We start from the raw sequence: 26,104 nt of genomic DNA, 5'->3' as shown, positions 1-26,104 counted from the left end.
CCAAGGCAAAGCAAAAAAGGTATCACCCCGAAAGGACAAAGTTACACAGCAAAGGACTGGATTCGACTGAGCTGAACCCTGAAAGGTGCTGTCCCTCCGTGGTTAAGTTTGCTGTGAAAGACTCCTTGACAAACTCAGGTGCAGTGTACTCCTCAACAGCCTCTCCCAGCAATCCAGGATGCAAAAGCTGGCCACAAACAAAAATTACACGGCAGAAAGAAGAAACCCAACCACCCTGACTCCTACGGAGCATCACCGTGCCACTTCACAGAGGAAAACACAGAGATTGAAAGCACTTTTAACATGTGACATATGAAATGCAATTCATGCTCTGGAGGAAGACCCAGCCTTTCAGCACCACATGGGTGCTGGGTTAATAGCCAGCATGCAAAACAAAAATTAGTCATTCTAGCAATGAAGAAGGTAAGAATCTCCTAAAAAGGTTTTGAGCTTTTTAAGCCCTAAATGCAACTGCTATAAACCTAGACTGTTCCTGAGTGTAATTCAGTTATTGTATGGCCTTCTCCTGATGAGATTCCTCATCATGTGTTGTAAATTCTTGAGGCTCTCTTGGCTGCAGTCTGAGCCTCTGGAGGGTTCTCCTCTTGCTCCTCAGACTTCTTCAGGTTTAGGAAGATGTCGGACTTCAGGAAGCGGCTGTAGCTGTCGTACTTCATCAGATTGAATATCTGGGAAAGGGGGGGGCAGAAAAAGCACAAACACAATGACCTCAGCAAAACTTGGGTTTAAATGAGGCAACCAGCATCTGAATTCACAGAATCATAGAAAGGTCTGGGCTGGAAGGGACCTCCAAAGGCCATTCAGTCCAACCCCTCTGCAGTCAGCAGGGACATCCTCAACTGGATCAGGCTGCCCAGAGCCCTGTCCAGCCTCACATTCCATATCTCTAGGGATGGGGCCCCAAACACCTCCCTGGGCAACCTGTTCCAGTGTTCTGCACCACAGGGGTGCAGAACTTGTTCCTAACATCCAATCTAAATCTGCTCTTCTCTAGTTTGAAGCCATTGTCCCTTGCCCTATCACTTCAGGCCTTTGTAAACAATCTCTCTCCATCCTTCTTGCAGGGTCTCCTTCCAACTCCAGCGTCTTTTTGCTCTGTTAGCACTAAAGTACTCCTAAAAAACACACCATTAAAACACACTTCAAACTCTCACCAGGGGCTGCATGTTGCAAGGGCTGCAGCCTCCATGGTCACTGTTCTGCAGTAATCTCCACACTAGTCCAAGAATCAGATGATGGTTTTCACAACAGCCAGTTCTGAAAACCTCGTACTGAAGGTTGAAGGGCTTCTCACTAGTGCCAAGATCTGCCCCTCTTCTCACAACCAGTGTACAGACAGTATGGAAACATGATGTCAGTGCTGAGTATAGCTCTTATCTCCCAGGCCTTGAGTTTAGATTTGTCCCTTAACATAACTGCTTCCTCTCCTATTTATACCCAGTGCAGACTGAACAGCTAGAACTCATTTGGAGTTTTCTGTAAACAAAAGGGCTTGAGAGAACAGCCTGGAATCCACACAGGTGTCAAGGTCAGGGCTGTATTTTGCTTAGCCTTAAAACAGAGTGGAAGAAATAAAGTCAACCTCAAAACTATAATTGAGGCAAAACTGAAGCCCTCATCAGCCTCTGCCTATTATTTCAAGGGTGGAGCTGCTCTGAGTCATGCTTCATGACTGATTATGCTTGATGGTACTTGGAGTAACTCAATGTCCAAGACAAATTTCTGGATACTGACCTGCATGTGTGGATAATCCCTGTGTGGATAACTCATGTCTGGATAACTCCAGCTTTACCTTTACAGGACTCATTCCTAACTGATAGGTCCCTTCCAGCCTGGACCATTCTATGGTAGTACAACCAGCTCATACAAGTGTCTCTTGGGATAAACAGTAATATCTCAAACTGCTTTCTGATTTCCTGTCTCAAAGAATCTGGACAGATAAAAGCAAACACAAAAGCAGACTGCTCTTCTCTGTGCATTGGCTGAAATATCTCCCTTGCAAAGAAATTAAACAAAGGATGTCATTAATCACTCTTTATGTATTTCAATACTTAAGTTCAGGTTTAAAACAGGGTAAATTTTGCTTTAAAAGGTACACACATGGAAGACTGCAAAAATCCACACACACCCTCTCAATGCAGACCCAATCAATGCAGTTAAGCAAAGTCAAATTCCATCTCCCAGTGCTGGCTAACTAAAATATAATTAAACTTATTCAACTGGCTCAAGCAGAAAAAAAATGTAAGGAAGACATCATCTGGTAAAATGTCTTAAGTCAGTGCTAAGAATTTAGACCCCTCTTGTTCCTGGTATCATTTAGAGCATCTCCCAGATAGAAAGAGCCCTGTAAGATGAAAACCTTCTGAGCCAACTACACAGAACAGAGCCATTTTGCAGTCACATGCAAAAGCAGAACCCTCTTTTTCCATCCCCTCATCTCATCATCTCCCTGAGCAGAAACCTTTACCCTATCAGAATTCTGAAATCTAGACTTCTAGGAACCACTAACACCACTTTGTCCAGCATGAATCATAGAATTGCTAGGGTTGGAAAGGACCTCAAGGATCATCTGGTTCCATCCCCCCTGCCATGGGCAGGGACACCATGAACGACTGCCTCCAAGCTATGTGTTTAAGGCCATCCCACGAGCACAAACCCACACCCCACAGGCAGCCCCATTTACATCAGTGGGTCTCTGGAGAACTGAAGTCCAAGTTACCAGTAATGCTGTAGAGACCAGACTGTGCCTTTCAAGCTGTGCCTTTCCATCCTGCAGACACACATTGCCAGCAGTAGTTAACACTGTCCCTCAGAGAATAAATTATACCAGCCTTCCTAACTTTATAAGGATTGAAAAGTAGAAAAGCCCATAACTCTTCCTGAACTATTATCTAACAGCAGTAAACACAAGTTTCAAGCAGTGGAAACCTGCACCAACCCATAACTGCTCTGCATTTGGTTTTAAGGTTCATAGATTTTCCTTCCCACACTGGTGGGATTCCTTTACCATTGGTCTCATATGTTTACAGTTCAGGTATTACTAATCCCTGGCTGCTCATGTGCATGTTCATCTGTGAAACTGCAAAACATTCAAACTCCAGCAGCCTCTCCAGTTTCAGTCTCATAATCACCCACCCTGGACTGCAGTGCTTGAAGTTATGAGAACATTTTCTTCCCCTCTCCCCCCCAGCCAAGTCAGAGAAGCTCTTCCATGAAAAACTCTTTGCTTCTTCATATGGAAATTGAGTCTCAGACATTTCCACTGCTAATGATTTGGAAACCTGCTTGAAACACAGCAGAGCCTTTGCTCCTCAGAACACTTCAATTGATTGACCCAGCCAGTGCCCAAGTAACAAGGCTTCAATACCTGATGTGAAATGTGCTGGAAAGACTATTCAAATGAGCATGCTGTTTCTCCACAAAAGAGCTAAAGGTAGTCCTGAGGATGCTACAGGAATTAAAAATAGTACAGGCTGCAAGTGGTGGAAAGCTGCAGATAAGAATGACTCACTCCATAACTTATGCTTGAAAATAAGTGAAACAGCAAAGAAAATTTACCACCAGAAGATCTGCCTGCCAAACAGCACCTAATTTCCACCAGACCTCCCAAGTTCTGTGGGAAAAGGCAAAGCAGATCCCAGCTCCTCTTTCAAGTTGTGTTTGTGTGTGTGTGTGTTACAGAAGAGGAGCCTTTTCAGGAACTTGCATTCTGTTAGTATCACAATAAATACCCAAACAAAGCAAAGTGAAGCATCTTGAGCTCTCAAGGAAACTTGTGGCAACTACGGAAACAAACACCAGCAGTGACTCAGCACCAGCAAATACACAGGAAAACGTGGGCACAAAGTTACTCAGCTGGATGCCTCTCAAGCTACCAAGCAGAGGAATTCAGGAGAAAACTTCATCTAATCCACTGCTACCTGAGGCATGGGTTAACCAGGTGCCTGCCCGGTGGCGGCAGGGACTGACGAGGTAGGTAGGGACCCAGGCAATCTGTGCCGCAGGTAGCAGTAGGCAGATTCCCAACGTTCATAGACTCACAGAATCATTAGGGTTGGAAAAGACCTTTAGGATCATCAAGGCCAACCATAACCCAACCACCATGACCACAAAACTGTATCCTGAAGCACTACATCTACAGCTTCTTGAACACCTCCAGGGATGACAACTCCACAGCTCCCTGGGCAGCCTGTTCCAATGCCTCACCACTCAGTGAAGAACTTTTTCCTAATGTCCAGTCTAAACTTCCCCTAGCACAACTTAAACCCATTTCCTCTTGTCCTATCATTATTTACTTGGGAGAAGAGACCAACACCAGCCTCAATACAACCCTCCTTTCAGGTAGCTGTAGAGAGCAAAAAGATCTCTCATTAGCCTTCTCTTCTCCAGACTCACTCCTACGACGTGCTCTCCAAACCCCTCATCAGCTTCACTGCTCTTCTACAGCCTGTGTGTAGAGTCAATTAAAAGCAGACAAAAGCTCATGAAACTGTGCTCTTGAAGAAAATAACTTTACCTGGTCCTGGAGCTTCTGAAACATGAGAGGGTGAGGTGTCTCCAAAATAGTCTCATTCAAACGGGACTGGCCTTCGACATTGACTTGGGAGGAAGCTTTACTGGACAGGAAAGTCATGTAAATTTCTTTAGCTTTCTCTTGCATCTGCAAAAGGACAGATTCACTTAGAGAGTTATTTGCTGTGGGAATCTTCCCTGTAATATGTCAGTGTTTTGTTGGGAGACTGCTCTGGGTCGCTTCTGGAGGCTCCACATCTTAAACCAAAACACAGTCTGAATCAAAAGAGAAAACAAATAGCAAAACAAACACACATAGGTTATCTGATCTGTCAGCATTTGCTTGTACTGCAGGAAAAACAGCTCTGCAGGCCAACCACTACGCTGACATTGGTGGAAGTATTTGGCATTTAAGTTAAACAGCAAGTTAGGATGTTTGAATCTGAGAATCCAGCTAAAACTGCTCAACATCATCAACCAGGCTCTGTCTTCACTACTTGGAAGACTGTTTTTACTAACAGATAACCAGCATGCACAAGGAACCCAGAGGGAACACACACTGTGGAGACTTCCTGCAAGGCAAAATTGAGCAGAGTTAGTGCATAATCCAACTGCAGTGGGTGCAGCAAGATAAGTCTATCCAGAAGGTCTAGGGAGGTTCTTCTCCCCCTTTGCTTTGCCCTGCTGAGACCACACCTGCAATACTGTGTCCAGTTTTGGGCTCCCCAGCTCAAGAGAGACAGAGACCTGCTGGAGAGAGTCCAACAGAGAGCCAGGAGGATGCTTAGGGGACTTGAGCATCTCCCCTGTGAAGAGAGACTGAGAGCCCTGGGGCTGTTCAGTCTGGAGAAAACTGAGAGGGGATCTGATCAATGTCTATCAATATCTGAGGGGTGGGGGGCAAGTGGAGGGGGCCAAGCTCTTTTGGGTGGTGCACAGCAATAAGCCAAGGAACAACAGGTTCAAGCTTGAACAGAGAAGGTTTCAGCTCAACATGAGGAGAAACTTCTTTACAGTGAGGGTCATGGAGCACTGGAGCAGGCTGCCCAGGGAGGTTGAGGAGTCTCCTTCTCTGGAGATATTCCAAACCCATTCCTGTGCAGACTACCCTGGGTGATCCTGCTCTGGCAGTGAGATTGGAATGGATGATCCCTGGAGGTCCCTTCCAACCTCTCATGTACTGTGATATTGTCATACTACATGTGTTGCCATAACTGCTCTGGTACCTCAGGGCAGCTCACATGCAATGCTGGCTACATGATTAGAAAACTCAAAAACCAATTTATTTTTTTTGGCTAATGGTAAAGATAAGGCCCTCAAGAGCTTCTGAAAGCTGATAAATAAGGCTAGGTGTGACTTGCATAAAGCAGTTTGTTAATGTTTGTCTGGATTCCAGCAATCCTGTTTCAGTGGTCTTCCCCTGATAAACCAGTAACAGTGATAACATTTAGACCCTCCCTAGCATCTGTAAGCTTCACAGCCATAACTGAGTGCCCACAACCCTCTGAAATTCAATGCAGGCTCCCTCTCAACTAGAAGGACAGATAAGAGAAAGCCAGTGGGGGAGAAGAGAGCCAAGCCAGGCGGAAGGCAAGCTTACAGAATCCAACATTAACCAGGTTTGAGATCATCCAAGTCCAACCTATCAGCCAGCACCATCTCATCAACTAAACCATGGCACCAAGTGCCTCAGCCAGGCTCTTTTTAAACACCTCCAGTGATGGTGACTCTACCACCTCCCTGGGCAGCACATTCCAATGGCCAATCTCTCTTGCTGGGAAGAACTTCTTCCTGACATCCAGCCTAAACCTCCCCTGGCACAGCTTGAGACTGTGTCCTCTTGTTCTGGTGCTGGTTGCCTGGGAGAAGAGACCAACCCCCACCTGGCTACGACCTCCCTTCAGGTAGTTGTAGAGAGCAGTAAGGTCTCCCCTGAGCCTCCTCTTCTCCAGGCTGAACACTCCCAGCTCCCTCAGCCGCTCCTCACAGGACTTGTGCTCCAAACCCCTCACCAGCCTTGTTGGCCTTCTCTGCTTCCCTGCTGCCATCTGAGTTCTGCATGCTGAAAACAAGGCTGGTGCAGCAGCAGGCACTGTGTGATCCTTAGCCACAGGTACTCATCAGTGTTCCCCACGGCACATCTAATGAGCAATCACATCTCCAGACCAGCGCTGGCAAGAGGGCTGCGCCTTTGATGGGAGTGGGCCTGAGGAAGGAAGCCTTTAAACTCTTGCCTGTGAAGGAGTCACAGAATTTCTTTCATGTTTTATGGCTGAGAATCAACATTTGGGGATAATTAGAAGGAAAGCTACACATGCTTGACAACTCACAAGGCCTAAAGAGTTAACTCTCTCACTGCTGACAAGGGCACATATTTTTCCAGGGGTATTTCTTTTCAAAGCAGATCATTCATCGAGTGTCAGGTGTCAGGTCAGATTGGTTTTACCAATTGCAAATCTTTCCAGAGAGGACTGGGGCAGCCATGCCTGTGCTGAAGGGGCAGTTAATGCAATCAGGCAGAGGTGTGACTGCGTTCACTGAAGTGAATACCCCAATGCAGACACGGTAGAGGTACCTTTAGCTGTTATCACATGAGCAGGTGTAAGGGATCATATGACTGTCAGTCCTACCCAAGTAACTCTTGAACCTGCTCTCCAGTTTCAGTCATATTTAAAAAGGGGGCAAAGGACTGAGAAATAATCATTCTCCTGCTGAATCAGTGGCAAAAGAAAGGGAGAGAAAAAAGCAGCATAAGCACCAAAGGGAAAGCTGCCAGGTATGCTCAGGAGTTACCTACTCTACCTGAACTGCCAGCAGGTACTTTGTTGCTGGCTAATCAATGCACACAGAGCTCTGTCTCGGCCACAAGACAAGGTGCTGCTTGCCCAAGGAACACAGAAGCAAGCTGGGCACTGCAGAGAAAGGTCTGAGGGAAAACAGGAAACCAGAAGTACTGTGAGGAAGTTTAAAGAAGATGGAGGGAACAAGAGGATGGTGTGGGAGGCTGGCAAACAGGGGAGGATTTCTGGAGTCTGTAGGGCAGAATGACCAAGAAAGGAAGTGAAAATGCTGTGGTAGGGAGAGGAGGTCATTGGAGAGATGCTGGGGACCTCACTTTATAGCAATGGGGAGAGCTGGAAATGCACAGCTAAAGGCCAGAGCTAAAGCAGGTTCTGCTGCACATGGAACACCTGTTCTGCTGTGAGTATGCTTCAGTAGTAGAGCAGCAGTTTGAACTACAGTATTTCAATTCTTGTTAAAAGAAAGTAGAGTTCAAGCTGCCAGCATGTTTAGGCACCCCCCAAATGATATGCAGGGAGAGGCTCAGGCAGAGGAAACAGCAATGCTCCCCATCTAGTGGGTGGCTTCAGCCTGAAATGAATGCCTCAGCACAGGGGACTGGACTCTGGAATTTAAACACCACTTAAACTGGGCTCTTGTTCACAGGTGCTTATTAAAGGACTTCTGGCACTCCTCACTTCCATCTGTGTGCTCTCCCCAGCATCCGTGCCAAATTCCCACGTGGAGTACAAAGTTCTGCCTGCAGAAATCCCCCTCACTATTTCAAGTGGATACACTATCCCTTTCCCACTTCCTTTCTTCAGGTCAAATTCAGCTCTCCAGCATATGTGGCTCCAAATGAAGTGAATGGAAGTCCCAGATGCTCGTCAGAAGAGGCTCCAGCAGTTCACAGCTGTGCAGCATTCATTACCCAGCTTCGCTTAACCGCTGCCACGTCCCACGTGGGAAGTGGCAGAAGACTCTCCTGAAGAAGGTGTGCTTTGTCCTGGGATTGTTCTCTGTGAACCTTCACCACATGGGTATCCTGGAGGGTTTGAGCAACGGCTGAAAAGATTCCCTGGTGTTTAAAGCATCTATTACAATCTGTAACACGCTTGGAAAGCTCAGCTGCAACAGAAGGAGCATTCAAACCTTGGGAAGTAGCACAATGGCCATGTTGTTTATTCCATTCACAGGCAAAAAATGCAACAGCATATGACTAACTCCAATAAAATAGCTGAAGTTATATTTAATCCACTTAATCCCACCACTCCCATTTCAATAATTAAATGTGTCCAAAGATGAGGACCATATGGGTGGCAGCAGAGCTCACTGCTACATGTGGACTTGACCTAATTCCTTCCTCAACCTTCACTAAAAAATTCCATCTCTATTTTAGCTTCCATTTTACAGGAATGTTTAAAATGACAGGGATGTGTCTCGAGCTGAGGGAAGGAGTTTGTGTTTCCATGCTGCAAGATGGCAGGCTGAATCCAGTCCATCTAAAACCTGCCCAGACCAGTAATGTGGTCTGCCTGCTGTCTAGCTCTGCAAATGCTGAAAACCTCCCCTGCTCCCTCAAACAAGCATGCATTTGGTATTAGTTCAGCCAAACAGGAAAACAAACACAAACTCCTGAAGCAGTCTGGTCTGAACTCCATTTCTGCTTTCTCCTGACTAAGTGCTCTCATCACTAGTCCAGAGGCAACACAAAAGAATCACCACAAACATCCAGATGGAAGAGACCTCCAAGCTCATCCAGTCCAATCCTGGACCCAGCACTGCAGGGTCAACACTAAACCATGTCCCTAAGCACCAGGTCCACACACTGCTTAAACACTTCCAGGGAGGGTGACTCCACCACTGCCCTGGGCAGACCATTCCAATGTTTGAGAACCCTCTCTGGGAAGAAATATTTCCTAGCATCCAGCCTGAACCTCCCCTGGTGCAGCCTGAAACCATTTCCTCTAGTCCTGTGGCTTGCCACCAAGGAGAAGAGGCTGCCCCCTCCCAGTCAACAGCTTGGGCACTCTTTGCCAGTGCTCCCTCTGGTCCCCTGATCTAGCAACTCTGGCTGCACAGCAGCTCACATTAATCAAGAGGAAGGATGCAGAGAAGATGTATCTGCACAGCATCTTGCATGATGTGCCTGTGTTGGCTTGATCTAAGTCCGCTTCGAGGCAGAGCCCATGTGACTGCGGTTAGAGGAACAACTGAACCAAATTCAATCAGCTTTGAGGAAAGGGCCAGGATATTTTGTTGGAAAGGCACTTAAGCAGTCAGACAGTTTGCAAGCAACAGAAAGCAGGAGCAGGGTGAGCCTGTGTCTGCCTGCAAGGACCAGAAAGGACAGGAGGGAAGGACAGCAGTTTACTGAGCCAGCCACACTAATGCTATACCTGCTTGTAGAGAACCAAACACTGCTCCAGGCTGACCCTGAAGGGTTACTACAACACCAGGCACAAAGGATGCTTAAACCATGGGCCAGGGGGTGACCTTTGTACCAATTTAAACTGAGCAAGGAAAAAACCCCACACACTCATGGCAAGTAATGAAAAGTTTATCTTATACTTTAAAAATAGGGGATAACCCCACAAAGTATCTGATCTAGGTCAAATGGAAATCAGCTTCAAGTGACCCAAAGTCTATGTGTCTGTGAGCTCATTTCTGTGGTAAGCCAGTTCTAATCAGAAGAAGGTTATAAAATAGGTAACTTTGGCCTAGAATCCTCTGCTCACATCCAGCAGGAGTAGGGAGGTGATTGTCTCCTAGTGCTCAGCTCCGGCCACACCTTGAGTGCTGTGTCCAGGTTTGGGCACCTCAGTACAAGAGAGATGTGGAGGTGCTGGAGCCAGGGCAGAGCAGGGCAAGGAAGCTGGGAAGGGCCTGGAGAAGAAATTTCATGAAGAGCAACTGAAGGAGCTGGGGATGGTTAGTGTAGAAAAGAGGAGGCTGAGGAGAGACCTCTTGGCTCTCTACAACTACCTGAAAGGAGGTTGTGGAGAGGCTGCTGCTGGTCTCTTCTCACAGGTAATTAGTGACAGAACAAGAGGGAATGGCCTCAAGCTGCCACTGGGTAGGTTTGGACTGGACAGTAGGAAGAATTTTTTCCCAGCAAGAGTGGTCAGGCATTGGAATGTGCTGCCCAGGGAAGTGGTTTGAGTCCCCAAGCCTGGATGTGTTTAAAGGTGGTTTGGATGTGGTGCTTGGGGCTATGGTTTAGGGGTGAACTTTGTAGAGTAGGGTCCTGGGTTGGACTTGGTGATCCTGAGGGGCTTTTCCAACCTGAATGTTTCTGTGATCAAATAGACACAAAGTGATTTCTGCACCAGTCACTTTCAGAGGGCAAATCCATGCTTCATGTTACCATAAACACTGGAAAGATTTCTATTTTTAGTGCTTTTTCTAGCTTAGTAAATTATCTAAACAAAGCCATCCCCAAGCAGGAGCTAGAAAAGTTTACTGTAAGCCTGTGTCACTCTAAAGCATATTTAGTCTAGCTGGCTGGCACAGCTTTGGCAGTGTGAGACTCCAGATCGACTGTGTAACGATTGGTACTGAATAATTAAGCTAAAAGGAACCTAGTTTAGTCTCTGTCCAGTCATTTGGCAATTAATTCAAGAATTCTCTCATTTTCTATATATCAATTTATCATTTCCTGTACCAGCATGCACAGTCCTAAAATAGCTGAAAAGAAGGGAATTATCTAGCAAGGAAAAAGAGGATTATTATCCCTCTGCAAAACATGGGACCTTACAGAAGGACCTTCCACTTTCATTTGCATTTAAAAATGCAGTTTGATACCTGTCCAAGCAGCATCAAAAAAGGCTACACATCACTTGGCAAGGACACTGCATGAAGTACAAAGGAAAAACATCTGCCCTGTGCAAGCCAAGGGTTCTTCCCATTTGGCTGTGGACTGTGATGCTGGCTTCTGCTTCACCACCTCAGAAAGCAAATGATTTCAATGGAGTAGGGAGATCCCCAGCCCAGCACATCAGACATAGCAGCCAAGAGGCTGCATGGACATCTGGGGACAAAGGAGGGAAAATGCTGTGTCACAAACTGCCAGTAATGAGAGCTGCAGCTCCTGCTGAAGCAGAGCCAGGCCCGTGGGACTGATGCTACTGTGCCCACCCAGGCAGGAGCTGGCTTCCAGTGCAACCCATGCAGGCTGCAGCTGAAATGTGCTGGTACAGGCAAGGGGGAAGAGGACTCCTGGCCTCACCCCAGCTACTGATACAGCTGGCCATCACAGTGGCATCTAGCACAGTCCCCTCAGCATCCCATCTCACTTCCTTTATTTCTTTCTGCCTTACATCTAACAGAAAACCCAGCCCCATGAGCTGTTCTTCGCTGAAGAACATCTGCCTGTGGGGACCTTAACCAGCAACTAAATGCTCCAATCTGAGAGAGTGCACAATCAAATGGCACACCTTCATCTTCCTGCAGAAATCACTGGGTTTGTGTTCTGGATGGATTTATCAATACCAAAAGCCATTCACAACTGAGAGAAGCAAACTGTTTTGAAGGGAGTACATTTTCAGTGCAAAACAGAGAGCATTTACAGAATGCAGACTGCCCTCTCAACAACAACTTTGGTTGAAAATCCAGGGATGTATTTCTGTTGAAAACCTGCTGGGTAACAGTTCCAGCTGACAATATTTGATTGACCTTAAGAGAGGAATACTGCAGCCTGGGCACTGCTCTCCTACACCTGCACTTAATAAATGCTCCTAGTAGCTGAGCTGCACCCACCTGATTCCTATTGCCTGATGATTTTACTCACAGCACTATGGTCCCATCTGAAGAAGGTTTAAGTAGGATTGTTCCCAGCTTCTCCTCTTAGAATCATAGAATCAACAAGGTTGGAAAAGGCCTCAGATCATCAAGTCCAATCTATCACCCAACACCTCATGGCACCTAAACCATTACTCCAAGTGCCACATCCAGTCCCCTTTTGAACACCTCCAGGGATGGTGACTCCACCACCTCCCTGGGCAGCACATTCCAAAGGCAAATTTCTCTCTGTGAAGAACTTTCTCCTCACCTCCAGCCTAAACTTCCCCTGGCACAGCTTGAGACTGTGTCCTCTTGTTCTGTTGGTGGTTGCCTGGGAGAAGAGACCAACCCCCACCTGGCTACAGCCTCCCTTCAGGGAGTTGTAGAGAGCAAGAAGGTCTCCCCTGAGCCTCCTCTTCTCCAGGCTAAGCAACCCCAGCTCCCTCAGCCGCTCCTCACAGGGCTGTGCTCCAGACCCCTTCCCAACCTCATTGCCCTTCTCTGGACATGTCCATGGCACTCAGCTTACTTTGCCCAGGAGAGTACAAAAGGGGCTGTAGATTTGCCCCCTCTGCCTTCTAAAATACTCCTCCTGAAACACCACACACGTGTGAAAAGACGGGACCTCAGAAAAAAGAACAGGACTTCTGGGATTTGAGAGTCTGATTCTTAGGGACAGTGACGCTCAGCTGAGAGCTTTGAAACAACTTCATCTGATGCTCACAAAAATCCTCATCTCAAAGAGAAAATGAACCTGAAATTGCTACCAAAAAAATAATAAAACAGCAACAACTTTTCCAGAAACAGGCAAAGAAAACCTGGTCCACACTGCAGGCCTGACCCCACAGGCTTCAAAAGCTAAATGTGGAAGTAGATTCAGTGCTCCTGATGGAACCAATCATAGGCCAAGATCCAAGCAGTGGGAACAAATTACTGAAGGTGGCTGGTTGAAAAAATTCCAGTAGAGTATTTTCTACTAGAAAAATAAACCTTTCATGAAAATGGAAATACTCTGCAAGTGTGTATCAATTTTAATGAAGAGTTCAAACCTCTTCTTGAGCTGTCAACTTCTTTTGCTTTGTAGCATGTCATCTGAGAAGGCAAAACTTCATTCTGGTATTGCAAAACCTTTTGTTTGTGCTGGTTTTCTCTTTATGTTCACAGGATCTCAGGATGTTTGGGGTTGGAAGGGACCTCTGGACATAATCAAGTCCAACCCCCCTGCCAGAGCAGGACCATAGAATTTAGCACAGTTCACACAGGAATACATTCAGATGGGGCTTGAAAGTCTCCAGAGCAGGAGACTTCACAACTCTTCTGGGCAGCCTGCTCCAGTGCTCTATGACCCTTAGACTAAAGAAGTTCTTCCTCATGTTGAGGTGGAACCTCCTGTGCTGGAGCTTATATCCATTGCCTCTTGTCCTATCCCAAGGTGCAACTGAGCAGAGCCTGTCCCCTCCCTCTTGACCCCCAGCCCTCAGATAATTTATAGACATTTATGAAATCCCCTCTCAGTCTTCTCCTCTCCAGACTAACCAGCCCCAGGTCCCTCAGTCTCTCCTCACCAGGCAGTGCTGCAGTCCCTTCAGCATCCTTGTAGCCTTCCCTTGGACTCTCTCCAGCAGATCCCTGTCCCTCTTGAACTGTGGAGCCCAGAACTGGATGCAATATTCCAGGTGAGGTCTCACCAGTGTAGAGGGGGAGGAGAACCTCCCTGGATCTGCTGGACACATTCCTCTGCATGCATCCCAGGATCCCATTGGCCTCCTTGGCCACCAGGGCACATTGCTGTCCCATGCAGAACTTGTTATCCACCAGCACCCCCAGGTCCTTCTCCCCAGGGCTGCTCTCCAGTAGATCACCTCCCAGCCTGTACTGGTGCAGCTTATTCTTCCTTCCCAGGTGCAGGACTCTGCACTTATCCTTGCTGAACCTCATTAGGTTTCTGTCTGTCCAGGTCTCACTCAATGGCTGCAGAGCCTTCAGGTGTCTCAGCCAAGCCTCCCAGTTTGGTGTCATCAGCAAACTTGCTGAGCAGAGTCTGCCTGCCTGTCTGTCTGTCCCCTCACCAACACCATTGACAAAGATGTTGAATAGGACCAGATCCAGCACCAGTCCCTGGGGTGCTCCACTAGTTACAGCTCTCCAGCTGGACTTGGCACCACTGATCACCACTCTTTGCACTCTATTGTGTAACCACTAAAATATTCCAATGGTATTTTCATGGAACAGCCATCATGCTTTAAAAAGCAAAACACACACAAAAAAGAGAGAGTCCTGAATGAAACATCTTTGTATTTTCAACCCAGATGATGCAACACCACTGAATCCAACCTTTTGCTACTCCCAAGCAACAGCAGAAGAGCCCAGAGTTCTCAAAACATGGGAAAGTTGACAGCTCCAGCATTTTGTTGATCTGAACTAGAACCAGCTTTGTTTCCAAACAATTCCATCCCCCTGATTTCAGGGCACTTCCTTCAAATACACTTAATTTCCACTCAGATGGTGGAATGTTATGCAAGAGAAACATCAGGACTCCAGCTCTGCTACGGAAACTTTGTTGACAAGTCAGGGATTTATTTAGGAAACCTACCTGTTTTTTCCCTTGTGTTTTCTTAAACTCTTCACATGCTAGCCAGAACAAAACGTTTTCTTCACTGAATTCTTTCTTTAAAAATTCCTAGGGAAAAGGAAAACAAACAAACAACTGTCAGGCTTCAATTTCTCAGTTGTTTTTCCTCTCTTCCTACTATAGCTATTAAAACTGGGAGCTGCCTACAGCTAGGCTTTACCAGGGTATGGGTTTACATAATACAGAGCACCAGAACCTCTGCACACTACCAAGACCCAAACAAAAAAAATCACACATTCAGCACTCTGAAAGCACATTCCAGGAGGATGATCAGCTACATTTCATCTCAGAGCCCATCAGTAAGGCTCAAGAAGGCTCCGAGGTGACCTAATTGTGGCCTTCCAGTATCTGAGGGGGGGCCTACGAGAAGGCTGGGGAGGGACTGCTCAGGCTCTCAGGTAGTGATAGGACCAGGGGGAATGGAATGAAGCTGGAGGTGGGGAGATTCAGGCTGGAGGTGAGGAGGAAGTTCTTCACCATGGGAGTGGTGAAGCCCTGGAATGGGTTATCCAGGGAGGTGGTTGAGGCTCCATCCCTGGAGGTCTTTAAGCCCAGGCTGGATGAGGCTCTGGCCAGGCTGATCTAGTGTGGGGTGTCCCTGCCCATGGCAGGGGGGTTGGAACTAGATGATCCTTGTGGTCCCTTCCAACCCTGACTGATACTGTGAATAACTAACAAGCAGAGTTTCTTCAGTCTCCCTTAAATAACTTGAGTAATTCTACTGTCATTACTCAAAGAGAAACCTCCAAAAATGCATGAATTCATTAGCAGGTGAGGATTAGGAATGGTCTGAGAGTCACAGATCACTTGAGATTCTCATCTGGGATCTTTCTGATTTTTTTTGTTAATGAGTAAAATCTCTGCACATAAAAGTGTTTCTGAACATGATCATCAGTGGCAATAAATTTACTTAAGTAAACTGAAGCAGAAGATGTATCTGCATTCTCTGGACAGTGTTTAAACAAAGCACATTCCACCCAAAGTGAGGCCTGTTTTAAAATGGGGGTGGGGAAATGCACATTAAATTTCTTTACAGAAGATAATGACTGAAATATTTATACCTCTGAGACCATCAGCTTTCTCTTTCAAGTGCTAGAAAACAGAGATGAAGTAACACCAAGAATTAAACAGCACCAAGACTACAAGATTTCCCCCCAGCCCCCCCAGGAACTCTAAATCAGAGTGTTTTGTAATTCCAGTTTACATCACTGTTCAAATCATTTCGTCCCAGTGCATTTTATCAGTGCTTGGTATGGTAAAACTATACTCAGGTAGCTCTCATATGGCAAGAAGGCCTTGAAACCAAATCACCACTGTCACCTAGTGAAGCCTCAAACCTGCATTTGAGCTGCAGAAGCCCACTCCTTGTAGTAAACAAAGGGAAATCTGCAACACAGTAAGAGCCACACAGAGTCATCTGGCTCAGGAGCTGTCACTGGTAACTCATTGCTTAACATAAGAACAGTGTGTGAGAATACAGAGTGCAGGATCAGTCCTCAGAGACAAATAACACTTGGCAAGGGAGATCAGTGGCTCAAGGGCTGTAGTTTATCCAACAGGAACTTGTTAATCCTTACAACAGCCGAGAGATCCGATTAAAAGGATGCAACCAGAAGTCTTCCACGTGCCTGATGAGAGCAAGCTGGGGCAGCAGTGGGCAAACGGCACTACCTCAGAAGCACAAATGCCACAGCTCCAACTCTGCCACCTCTGCTCAGGGTACACATAGAATCACAGAATTCTCAGGGTTGGAAGGGACCTCAAGGATCAGCCAGGTCCAACCCCCCTGCCATGGGCAGGGACACCTCACACTACAGCAGGTTGCTCACAGCCACATCCAGCCTGGCTGCAAACACCTCCAGGGATGAGGCTTCCACCACCTCCCTGGGCAACCTGTTCCAGTGCCTCACCACCCTCATGGGGAAGAGAGATCTTGAGGGATGCATGCCTATGTGCCCCACAGCACTGGCACAGCTGCAGCATTTATGCTGAGCCTCATTCAGCTTTCAATCCTAATTTGGGGTTTATATAAGTACTGATAGGTAATATAGCAACCCGAAATCGTTTCACTCCTTCCGGATCCTCCAGGAGGTTCTCTAGTGATGTAGCCCATTTTGAGGTTCCTTTCAAGGCTTGGTGGCTGCTGCTTGGGTGACCCTCGCTGTCATTTATCTCTGGAAAACAATTGGGGGGAAAAAAACACAAACCCACCACCTTTGTTAGCAGCAGTGAGTATCACACAGGTTCCTTCCCCACTGCCCCCCGCACCCTTTGAAGGAAACACCAGAAAGCTTAAAATAAACACACAGAGACACATATTTGCCTTCTGTTTTGCCTGTAAGAAGGCAAAAATGCCTTGCAGTTACATAACCCATCAGCATGCAAGCAGGCACTGTCACTGGTTTATAGGAGTTCAAGCCCGTTTTGCATGTGGAACACGATGCAGGAAAAGGATCATTTGCCTTTTGCTCTGGCACCGTCAACAGCGTTGGCTCCCAGAAAGCAGATCCTGGTCAGTCACACACATTACAGTTACTTTAAAGAAAAGAATCATCACTGGAAGTTGGGGAAAAGCAGAGAGAAAGGAAAAGAATGCTTTGGTTAGCAGCAGAACCGAGTAAAATCTGTTAACCCAGTTGAAGAGGAAGACAGCTGGCAGAGGAGCCTCGTTCCAGCTGAGCTGATGTTGGGCAAGGGCTATTTGGACATTTTTTTCTCTTTGCTTTCAAGTCCACTGCAGTTCTGCTTTTACAAGGTGTACCAGGCTGTGCCCATGTCTCACTTTCAAGACAGACTTCTCACAGATAGCAATTTCTGAGTTTTTCTATCCCAGGGACAATTATACAGAATTAAGCAGGGTGGAAAAGACCTTCAAGATCATGGAGTCCAACCTATCACCCAACACCATCTGATCAGCTAAACCATGGCACCAAGTGCCTCAGCCAGGCTCTTCCTGAACACCTCCAGTGATGGTGACTCCACCACCTCCCTGGGCAGCACATTCCAATGGCCAATCTCTCTTGCTGGGAAGAATTTCTTCCTAACATCCAGCCTAAACCTCCCCTGGCACAGCTTGAGACTCTGTCCTCTTGTTCTGGTGCTGGTTGCCTGGGAGAAGAGACCAACCCCCACCTGGCTACAACCTCCCTTCAGGGAGTTGTAGGCAGCAGTAGGGTCTCCCCTAAGCCTCCTCCCCAGCTTTGTTGCCCTACTCTGGACACCTTCCAGCAACTGAACATCTTTCCTGAACTGAGGGGCCCAGAACTGGACACAGCATGTTACAGGCAAGGCTGGTGATGCCAAAACCCCTTGTTTGCTGGCTGCTCATCAGAAAAACCTGTCACTTGGGAAGACTCCAGGAATTTCACTGCTGATCTGAGTAACTCTAAACCAGACACAAAGTGCTTGGCCTCCTTTCCCCTCACACACAAAGGAGTGCAGGCCATAAGCAGTCAGGTCAAGGGCTTCACTTCAGGTGCCTACATGCTGGAAAGGTGCACAAAACCCTTCCTGTAATCAACACAGCTTCTACTTATTTTTATAACCTCTTCATTTTTTCCTGCCAACTTACTGGAAATATGGATCTCAGTAGCTTCCACTTAAGCTCTGTTAAAAACCCTTCCTTCAGCATGAAACTGAGCCTCAGCAAGTATCTCGAGGAACTATCTCTGCAGAGCTGTACTATCAGATGCCCTTTTCAGCTGGTAGCTAGAATGATAAATGCTAAGGTTAAAGCCCTACAAAATACTGGCAAAACAGCAAAGCCTACTGAGTTTTGGTTGGTAGGGACCTGCAGAGTCTGCTTGTCTTTCTAACAGTGAGATGCAGCACTGCTGTAAATGAATGAACATCTCTTTTCCCTTGATATGAAGGATTTTATAATACATGAGAAGTTACAAAGCTGGAAAAGAGGTAAATGTTCTGGAGCTGTGGATTCCATATCCACTGCCTGCTACTGAGAGATCTACGCTCGTGCCCCAATACAGATGGTTCCTTTCTTCGGTGTCTGAAGTGATTGAGGCTAATGGTCACTGCAGGCTGCATTTTGCACAGAATCATTCCAGTCTCCCCTTTGCCTGCCCTGCTCTTACAACAGGAACATGAAACATCTTACACAACAAATGCATGAGGAGCGTCTGAGGGAGCTGGGGTTGTTCACTCTGGAGATGAGGAGGTCGAGGGGAGACCTCATTGCTTTCTACATCTATCTGAAGGGACAATAGGGCAAGGAGGGGGCAGACTCTTCTCCTTGGTGGCAAGTGACACGACCAGAAATGGCTTCAAGCTGCACCAGGGCTGGATGCTAAGAAATATCTCTTCACAGAGAGGATTCTCAAACATTGGAATGGTTTGCCCAGGGCAGTGGTGGAGTCATCATCCCTAGAGGTGTTTAAGCAGTGTGCGGACCTGGCACTGAGGGATGTGGTTTAATATTGAGCCTTCAGTGCTGGGTTGAAGGTTGGACTGGATGATCTTTGAGGTCTCTTCCAACCAGGTGTTTTCTGTGATTCTGTAACTCCACTGCCTGCACAAAACCTGTCAGGTTCCAAGACCACAACCAGTTTGGGTGAGGACTGTGATGGACTGGGCTCCAAAGCAGCAAGCCTGCCTACAGCTCTGTATAAGAAACAGCCTACCAGTGAAAGGCCAAGAGTCAGAACCTGAGGACTGTCCCCAAACTACTGCTGCAGACTTCATATGCCACACAAGAGTTCAGCCATTTAGCTGTGCCTCAGCCTCCCCTCCCCTCCCCTCCTGCAAAAGGATGTGGTTCTTGATCATCACTTGCAAAATTTATTTTAGGAGCCTGACTCAAAGTATCTGGGCATCTAATCTCAGACAAATCTGTGAGATCTAAGCGGGAATAGCCAAGCACATTGAAGCAGATCACAATTACCTCTGACAAGCTTGCATTTCTTGTTGTGACCACTCTCCCCTGCAAGCAGAATGGCAGCTCTGTGTGCACAGCTGCTAGCAGCCTGAATTCCCTTATTTAATAGCTGATTTAGCACAGAACACCAGGCAATGAGATCTCATTTCTAGGGTTTCTTTTCCGGTCAGGTTTTAAGTGGACATTGATGATTACTGTGAAAAGAAGGCATTTCAACAAGCCAATACCACACAGGGCAGACCTGGGGCCACGAAAACAAACAACAAGAAAAGGAAAAAACCCAAGTCTAGTGCTTGGACAAAGGCTGGAACAAGAGCTCCCACACACCCAGGGTACATCGATCTGCTTCCCCTCAGCTGCTTTCACTGCTCTCTCATCTTCCTGCTGGCCAGTCTCTAGACTCTCTGACCACCGCTCTCCCCCAGCTTCCTCTCTCTTCCAGCCTACCCAGCACAGCCCAACTCCATCCACTGCTCACATCCCCATCTATTCCTTGCCACCAAAAGCTCTCCCATGGCCATGTTCCCTTTCTCCCTATCTTCTCCTCCTACAGCTTTAGAAGACAAAAATTTGGTGTTGAAGGAAATAACCTATACAACGTCTTCTTAGCACCTATTCTGCTGAGCCTTGCTGTGCAGGCTCCCACTACTCTGTTTTGTCAGCCAAGTAGCTCCCCACAACCCAAGAAGTGCTGTGATACCAAAATGAAGCTTGTCTGTCCATTGCTTGCACAATGCAGCCCTTTCATTGCCCCCTCACTGATTGAAGATGGACCACCCCAGAGCAGGAAGCTCTCATAGAATGGTGAGGGTTGGAAGAGACCTCTGAAGATCATCAAGCCCAATCCCCCTGCCAAAGCAGGTTCACCTAGGGCAGGTCACACAGGAATGTGAGAATCTCGAGAGAAGGAGATTCCACAACCTCTCTAGGCAGCCTGTTCCATTGCTTCATCACCCTCACAGTAAAGAGGTTTCTCCTCACGTTGAGGTGGAACTTCCCTGGTTCTAGTTCGCATCCTTTGCCCCCTGCCCTATCACAGGACACCACTGAAAAGAGACTAGAACCTTCCTCTTGACACCCACCCTTCAGATACTTATAAACATTACTAAGATCTCCTCTCAGTCTTTTCTTTTCCAGGCTACACAGCCCCAGGTCTCTCAGCTACAGGATGTTGCTGGGCAGCTCTGCCAAGCCACCCTGGGATCCCGCCGTCAGGTAGTGCAGCTCCGCAGTCCCCCGAAAACACGGTAACTGCATCCAAACAGCCTAGCTGGTACCACCCCACCAGCTGTGCCACGGGCAGCACTGCTGGCAGGGGCCAAAGTCATGCCAGGGAGCATGCCAACAGCTGTGGAGGGCTCAGGTCTGTGTGCTGGGCACGGGCTGATCAAGCTCTCTCCTTCCAGGCTGGATACCATTAACTCCCATGTGCGGCGCTCCTCTGCAGCCATCATGAAACATGAGCACTCCTCTTCAATGTGAATGTAAGTAGGCTGCACATGATACATGACAGTGGGAAACACCCTGAAATGTTACAAGGATATTAAAACTGCTGGGTATTTTTATTATGCTCCATTAAATACACCATCACAAACATTTTTTTCCTAATACAAAAGTGACATTTCTCCCACCCTCCAGTCATGATCATAACTTCCCACTCCACATGCTGCCTGCATTTAGCAGATCTGATGTGTGATTTGTAGGATTTGTTTTAAAGAGCTTAAAAAAAAAGAAAGAGCAAAGCAGTTTTCCCCACAACTGACTTGAGAGGCTAATCTCCACATCACAACACATTCCTAAATTACCTTAAAAAATGATGCTTCCACTGGAGAGCAATCTAATGAAAGTCTGAAACCATTTATTTTAGAAGGCCATATTGCAATAAATGTAATTACATGACTGACCCTCCTGAAGCCTGTTCATCTCTGTTTGCTATTTCTAAAGATAACTTGCTGCTGTTAAAAATCATCTGCTGAGCAAGTTGTTAAACACACACTTGGAAGTGTCAAGCCAGGCACCAATATGCAGCGGCCAAAACAATACACATTAATCTAACATTTAAATGAGGAAGGCAGACATTTGCTGCTCCTGAAAAGGAGGAGATAATTCTGCGCATCAAAAAGAAAAGGGCAGTACAAAATGGCAGTTCTTCCAGCATTGCCCCTGTAAAAGTAACACAGAGGGCGTACAACAGAGGATACCTGTGCTAAGGACACTTCTCACTGTCACAGGAGAGCGTTTGCTGTCGTTGAGAAGCTGCGAGGCAGAGGAAGCCAACAAAGCCAGCCCAGCGGAGCACGGCCGTAGAGTCCCCGCTGAAGCAAACTTTCCACTGAGTGCACGACTCGAGCACGACTTGCAGCAGCCAGCTGCTTCCACACACACAGCAAATGATTAAGTGCTCGTTTTAACAGCACCACGACTTTAGAGAAGAAGCCTACACTAAGGCAGCAGAGAGGCAGTCCCATTAGCTGGAGCGTTATTTCAGAGAAGCATCTCACAAGCTGCCTTCCCCCCGCACACAACAGCACCGCTGCACTAGGCTGCGCATAATAGCTCTTTGTGAGCGATGGATGTAAGGCTAAGTGCAGCGCTAACAACACTGCAATTAGCAGTTTCAAGTGTGGTATCAAAACCGGCAAATATTTGCATTCTCCAAACAGACACTTGGACTGAAAACCACGGAAAGCGCCAATAACATCCAAACACACAACTCTGCGGGTCAGACCTCACGGTTCTGGCCCTGGCTTCCAACGAGCACGCGAACTTGCAGAAAGCCATCAAAGCCGTAGCGATTCGGAGGCAGCTAATTGAGTTAGACATGCTAATCCATCTGCCTTCCCAAAGGGCTACGCACTGCAGCCGTTTCCCGAGCCGTTGGCACTCTCCGGCTGTTGATCCAGCAGCCCGCGCGGCGCCGCATCAAACAGCACAGAACCCCCGCTGGATGCATCCCTCACCCAAGTGCCTAACTCTCCCTCTCCTTACGAACTCCTCAGCAAAAAGCAACGGGCACACAAACAGTAGACAGGACAGAAGAATCATGCAAATGGCATAGTCCTTATTCTGTACTTAAGCAGCAATACACAAGGCTAACAAAAGCCTTCTCAAGTTCTTCTTGAAGAACTCCTGATCGCATCACCCAAGTTTTTCCCCTTGTTCACCTGGATCATAAAGCTGTGAGCCACAAACCTTTAGCATTACTCTCAAAGGCCTCCGAACACCTTGTCTTATCCTACGATCACCAGAATGCCTATCCAGCAACAAACACCAGTCTGGAACTAATAAATCCAAAGTTATGAAACAGTGGGAAACTTCACCAGTAGGCGGCTGAAAAGGGAAGTCCCCTTACTTTCCATGTATCCAAGCGTGACTGGATGAATCCTCCTCACACAACAATTATTTCCTAGTGGCAGCTGAATTTTAGACCTTTTCCCTACAGGAGGGCTCCCCTTTGCACACTTGGGCTGTCCAGAACATAAGACCCAACATCCTCTTTTGACCATGTCTAACAACAGATGGCTACTGGATTCCACTTTTAACTATAGGGAAGGAAACTACAGGGACGTTCCGCTTTTACAGCATCTGTGGAAGCATTCACCAGACATATGTCCTTTAAAAAAACCTAGACAAAGCCCCATGTTTGGCTTTTCTTAGAAAGGTTCTAATTTCTTACTGCACACCAGAGTAGGCAGAAAAGACATCCAGGATCAAGCCCAACCATCAACCCAACACCACCATGCCTGCTAAACCATGTCCCAAAGTGCCATGTCTACACATCTTCTGAATGCCTCCAAGGACCGTGGTCCACCACTTTCCTGGGCAGCCTCTAGGGTTTGATCACTCTTTACAGTACATAAATTTTTCCTAATATCCAATCTAAAGTCCCCCCTGGTGCAACTTGAGCCTGTTTCCTCTGGTCTTATCTCTAGTTACTTATGAGAAGAGACCGACCCCCACCTCGCTACAACCTCCTTTCAGGTAGTTGTAGACAGCAAAGAGGTCTCCTCTCAGCCTTCTCTTCTCTAGGCTAAACAATCACAGTTCTCTCAGCCACTCCTCACCAAACCTGTTCTCCAGAGCCTTCACCAGCTCCGCTGCTTGTCTCTGGACACGCTCCAGCACATCAGTGTCCTTCTTGTAGTGAGGGCCCCAAAACTGAACACAGTATTTGAGCATAAGTAGTGTTATTTTCTGGGATTCTGAGCTTTTAACTTGCACCCCAGTTGCTTTAGCAATATTACCCTCTTTGTATTGCCTGCATCCGGACCCTGCACTGTAAGATGCACCGTAACTGCACAAACCCACGTTACAATGCTTGTCTGCAGAGGGAACTGCCAAGCCCTACGTTTATTACACCTCAGTAACTTCCATTCCAGTCGAAGCCTTTGCCTGCAAAGGCAAACTCTTCCAAATCAATTCGGAGCTCGAACAGCCACGCTGAGATGTTCTGGGCTGTCGCCTCGCTGCCAGTAACAGCGACAGGCAGCAGCAGCTCGCAATTAAAATTCGGCTGACGAGGCATAAGCCCGAGCCGAATCCAGTTCCCCCTTCCGTGCAGCTGCTGCCGGAGGAAGCACCACGCTCCTTCCCCCGCGCAGGGTCAGACACTGCACCCCAGGGCGCGGGGCAGGCAGCCCTGCCAGCGCTGGCCCCGCCGCCGCCACGAGCCCGGGCGCAGTCACGCCGGGCACACTGCGACCGTGCCGGGACGGCTCTCCATCAAGGTGAGCTTTCCCCGCCGAGGCGCTTCAGCCCGCTCAGCACAGGGCCGGGCGGAGGAGCCGGCACGGCCGCGGTAACGGAGCCCAGCAACGAGCGCCGCCGGGCGTGGGCTGCCCCCGCTCCCCTCACCCCGCGGGCGGGAAGCCCGCCCCCGGGAAAGCCCAGCACAGCGCCGGGCCGCCGAAAGGGCGGGAGACCCGCTCCCGGCCAGCCCCCCCCGCCTCGCTCGCCATCCCCCGCCGCCGGGAGGGGGGTCGGCCGCGCTTCCCCTCCCCGACGCGCTGGGTCGGAAGAAAGCGCAGCCCTCCCCCTGCCAGCGGCACTTCCTCGGACGGAGACAGCTGCTGCCGGGGGTCGCGGCGCTCACTCCCCTTACCTGACGGCGGACGCTTCCTGCTGAGCCGGCTCACGGCCCGGTTAAACATCTCGGGGGGCGGCCGCGCAGCCCCGTGCTGCCCGGAGCCGGAGGGGGCGGCGGCGCCTTCCCCGCTCCCCTCCGGGGAGGTGCCCTGTGCCGCCCCGTCCCGCCCTCCGCTCCACAGCCCCCCAACTGCCGCCTCCTGACAGGCGCCGCGGCCGCGCCCAGCCCGCCGTCAGCCGGGCCCTGAGAGGGAGGCAGCGCACGCCTGTTGCCCGCCCGCAAGCCGCGGGGCCGCTCAGCGCCCGGCCGGGGCGGGCTGGGGCGGAGGGGCGGCCGTGGGCTAGGCCGGGGCGGCGGGGGAGCGGGTGGTGTCAGTACCCCGAGTCCGGGCAGGGGCGGCGAGCCAGGCCCGGCTCTTCCACACGCACTCGCCCCTCGGGGCGAGGGCAGCGGCAGCAGGTCTGCGTTACACTGAGGCACAAACCATCGAACGCAACGTGGCGATGCTGGGGTCTACGTTCTCCTTCCAGGGCCGGTAGAGGAAAGCACCCATCCCAGCCTAAGCCCCTTTGCTGTGGGCCCCCGGCTGTTCCAGCCTTCTCTACTTTCATCCCCTTTCCCTGCCCTCCCAGCCACCACCCTTATCTCTCCCTCATCCTTCCTCTGCCCAGGCTCAAGCCTCCTGCACTCCAGTCTGCTCCTTTCATCACACTCTTGGACATCCAGCAGCCAGCTGTCAGCCACCGGCCGCAGTTTAGCTTTTGTTGAGCAGGTTTAAGAAACAAAATCACTTCCTTGAGACCCTAATGAATTTGTGCACTTTCTTACCAGAAATCACCATAAACTCTGTTTCTTGTGCTAGGGTAGCTCCTTTGCTTTTCCAAGGCACGGAAGAACAATTGTTTCCTAACAGGAAGGGTACAAATAGAATTTTAACAAAAGGCAATTGCCCTTTCAGAAATAGCATTTTAGCAAAATATTTAATTTAAAACAAAAGATCCAGCATTGTAACCAATGAGAGAAATTTGTCCAATTCTGACAAAACTGTAAGCTACCGACAGACAATTATCCTGGGAAGCACAGAACAGTAGTGGGAGGCGATGGCAGTGCTTCAATCCTACTGGAAATAGCATCGATAATCTAAAAAGTCACAGAAATCACTCCTAGCAGACAAGCCAACGCTTGTTTTATTTCCACCTAAGCCAAATCCCCACCCTGAACACACAGTGATGCTTTTATCACCAGTGCTGGTCACAGGGGGAATGCGTATGGGCTCCTCCGTTTCACTGGAACCTGTGGATACTTCCCACTTTAGATGCATGAGGACAAAGATTTCGTTCCTGGGAATGGGTGACACCAGAACAGTGCACACAAGAATACTCTGCATCTGCACTTCCAA

General features: G+C 48.4%; 1 protein-coding gene across 2 annotated transcripts; it reads right to left on the bottom strand.

Moving 5' to 3' along the window:
• RGS10 (regulator of G protein signaling 10) lies at positions 1–24,872 on the bottom strand. Of its 2 annotated transcripts, none has more exons than XM_054163949.1 (5): positions 24,721–24,872; positions 16,784–16,902; positions 14,690–14,776; positions 4,538–4,681; positions 1–689 (listed from the first exon to the last, which is right to left on the bottom strand). In XM_054163949.1, the coding sequence occupies exons 1-5, from the start codon at positions 24,767–24,769 to the stop codon at positions 543–545; spliced, it is 546 nt and encodes a 181-aa protein (XP_054019924.1). In that variant the 5' UTR covers positions 24,770–24,872; the 3' UTR covers positions 1–542. The 2 variants fall into 2 exon arrangements, with proteins under 2 accessions (XP_054019924.1, XP_054019925.1); XM_054163950.1 differs by lacking the exon at positions 24,721–24,872 and adding an exon at positions 22,972–23,063.
• Between the last annotated feature and the right edge of the window lie 1,232 nt (positions 24,873–26,104).

Source organism: Dryobates pubescens, chromosome 8 (genome assembly GCF_014839835.1).
Source record: "Dryobates pubescens isolate bDryPub1 chromosome 8, bDryPub1.pri, whole genome shotgun sequence".
In the NCBI taxonomy this organism is placed as follows: domain Eukaryota; kingdom Metazoa; phylum Chordata; class Aves; order Piciformes; family Picidae; genus Dryobates; species Dryobates pubescens.
This window is presented reverse-complemented; position numbering and strand designations above follow the sequence as displayed.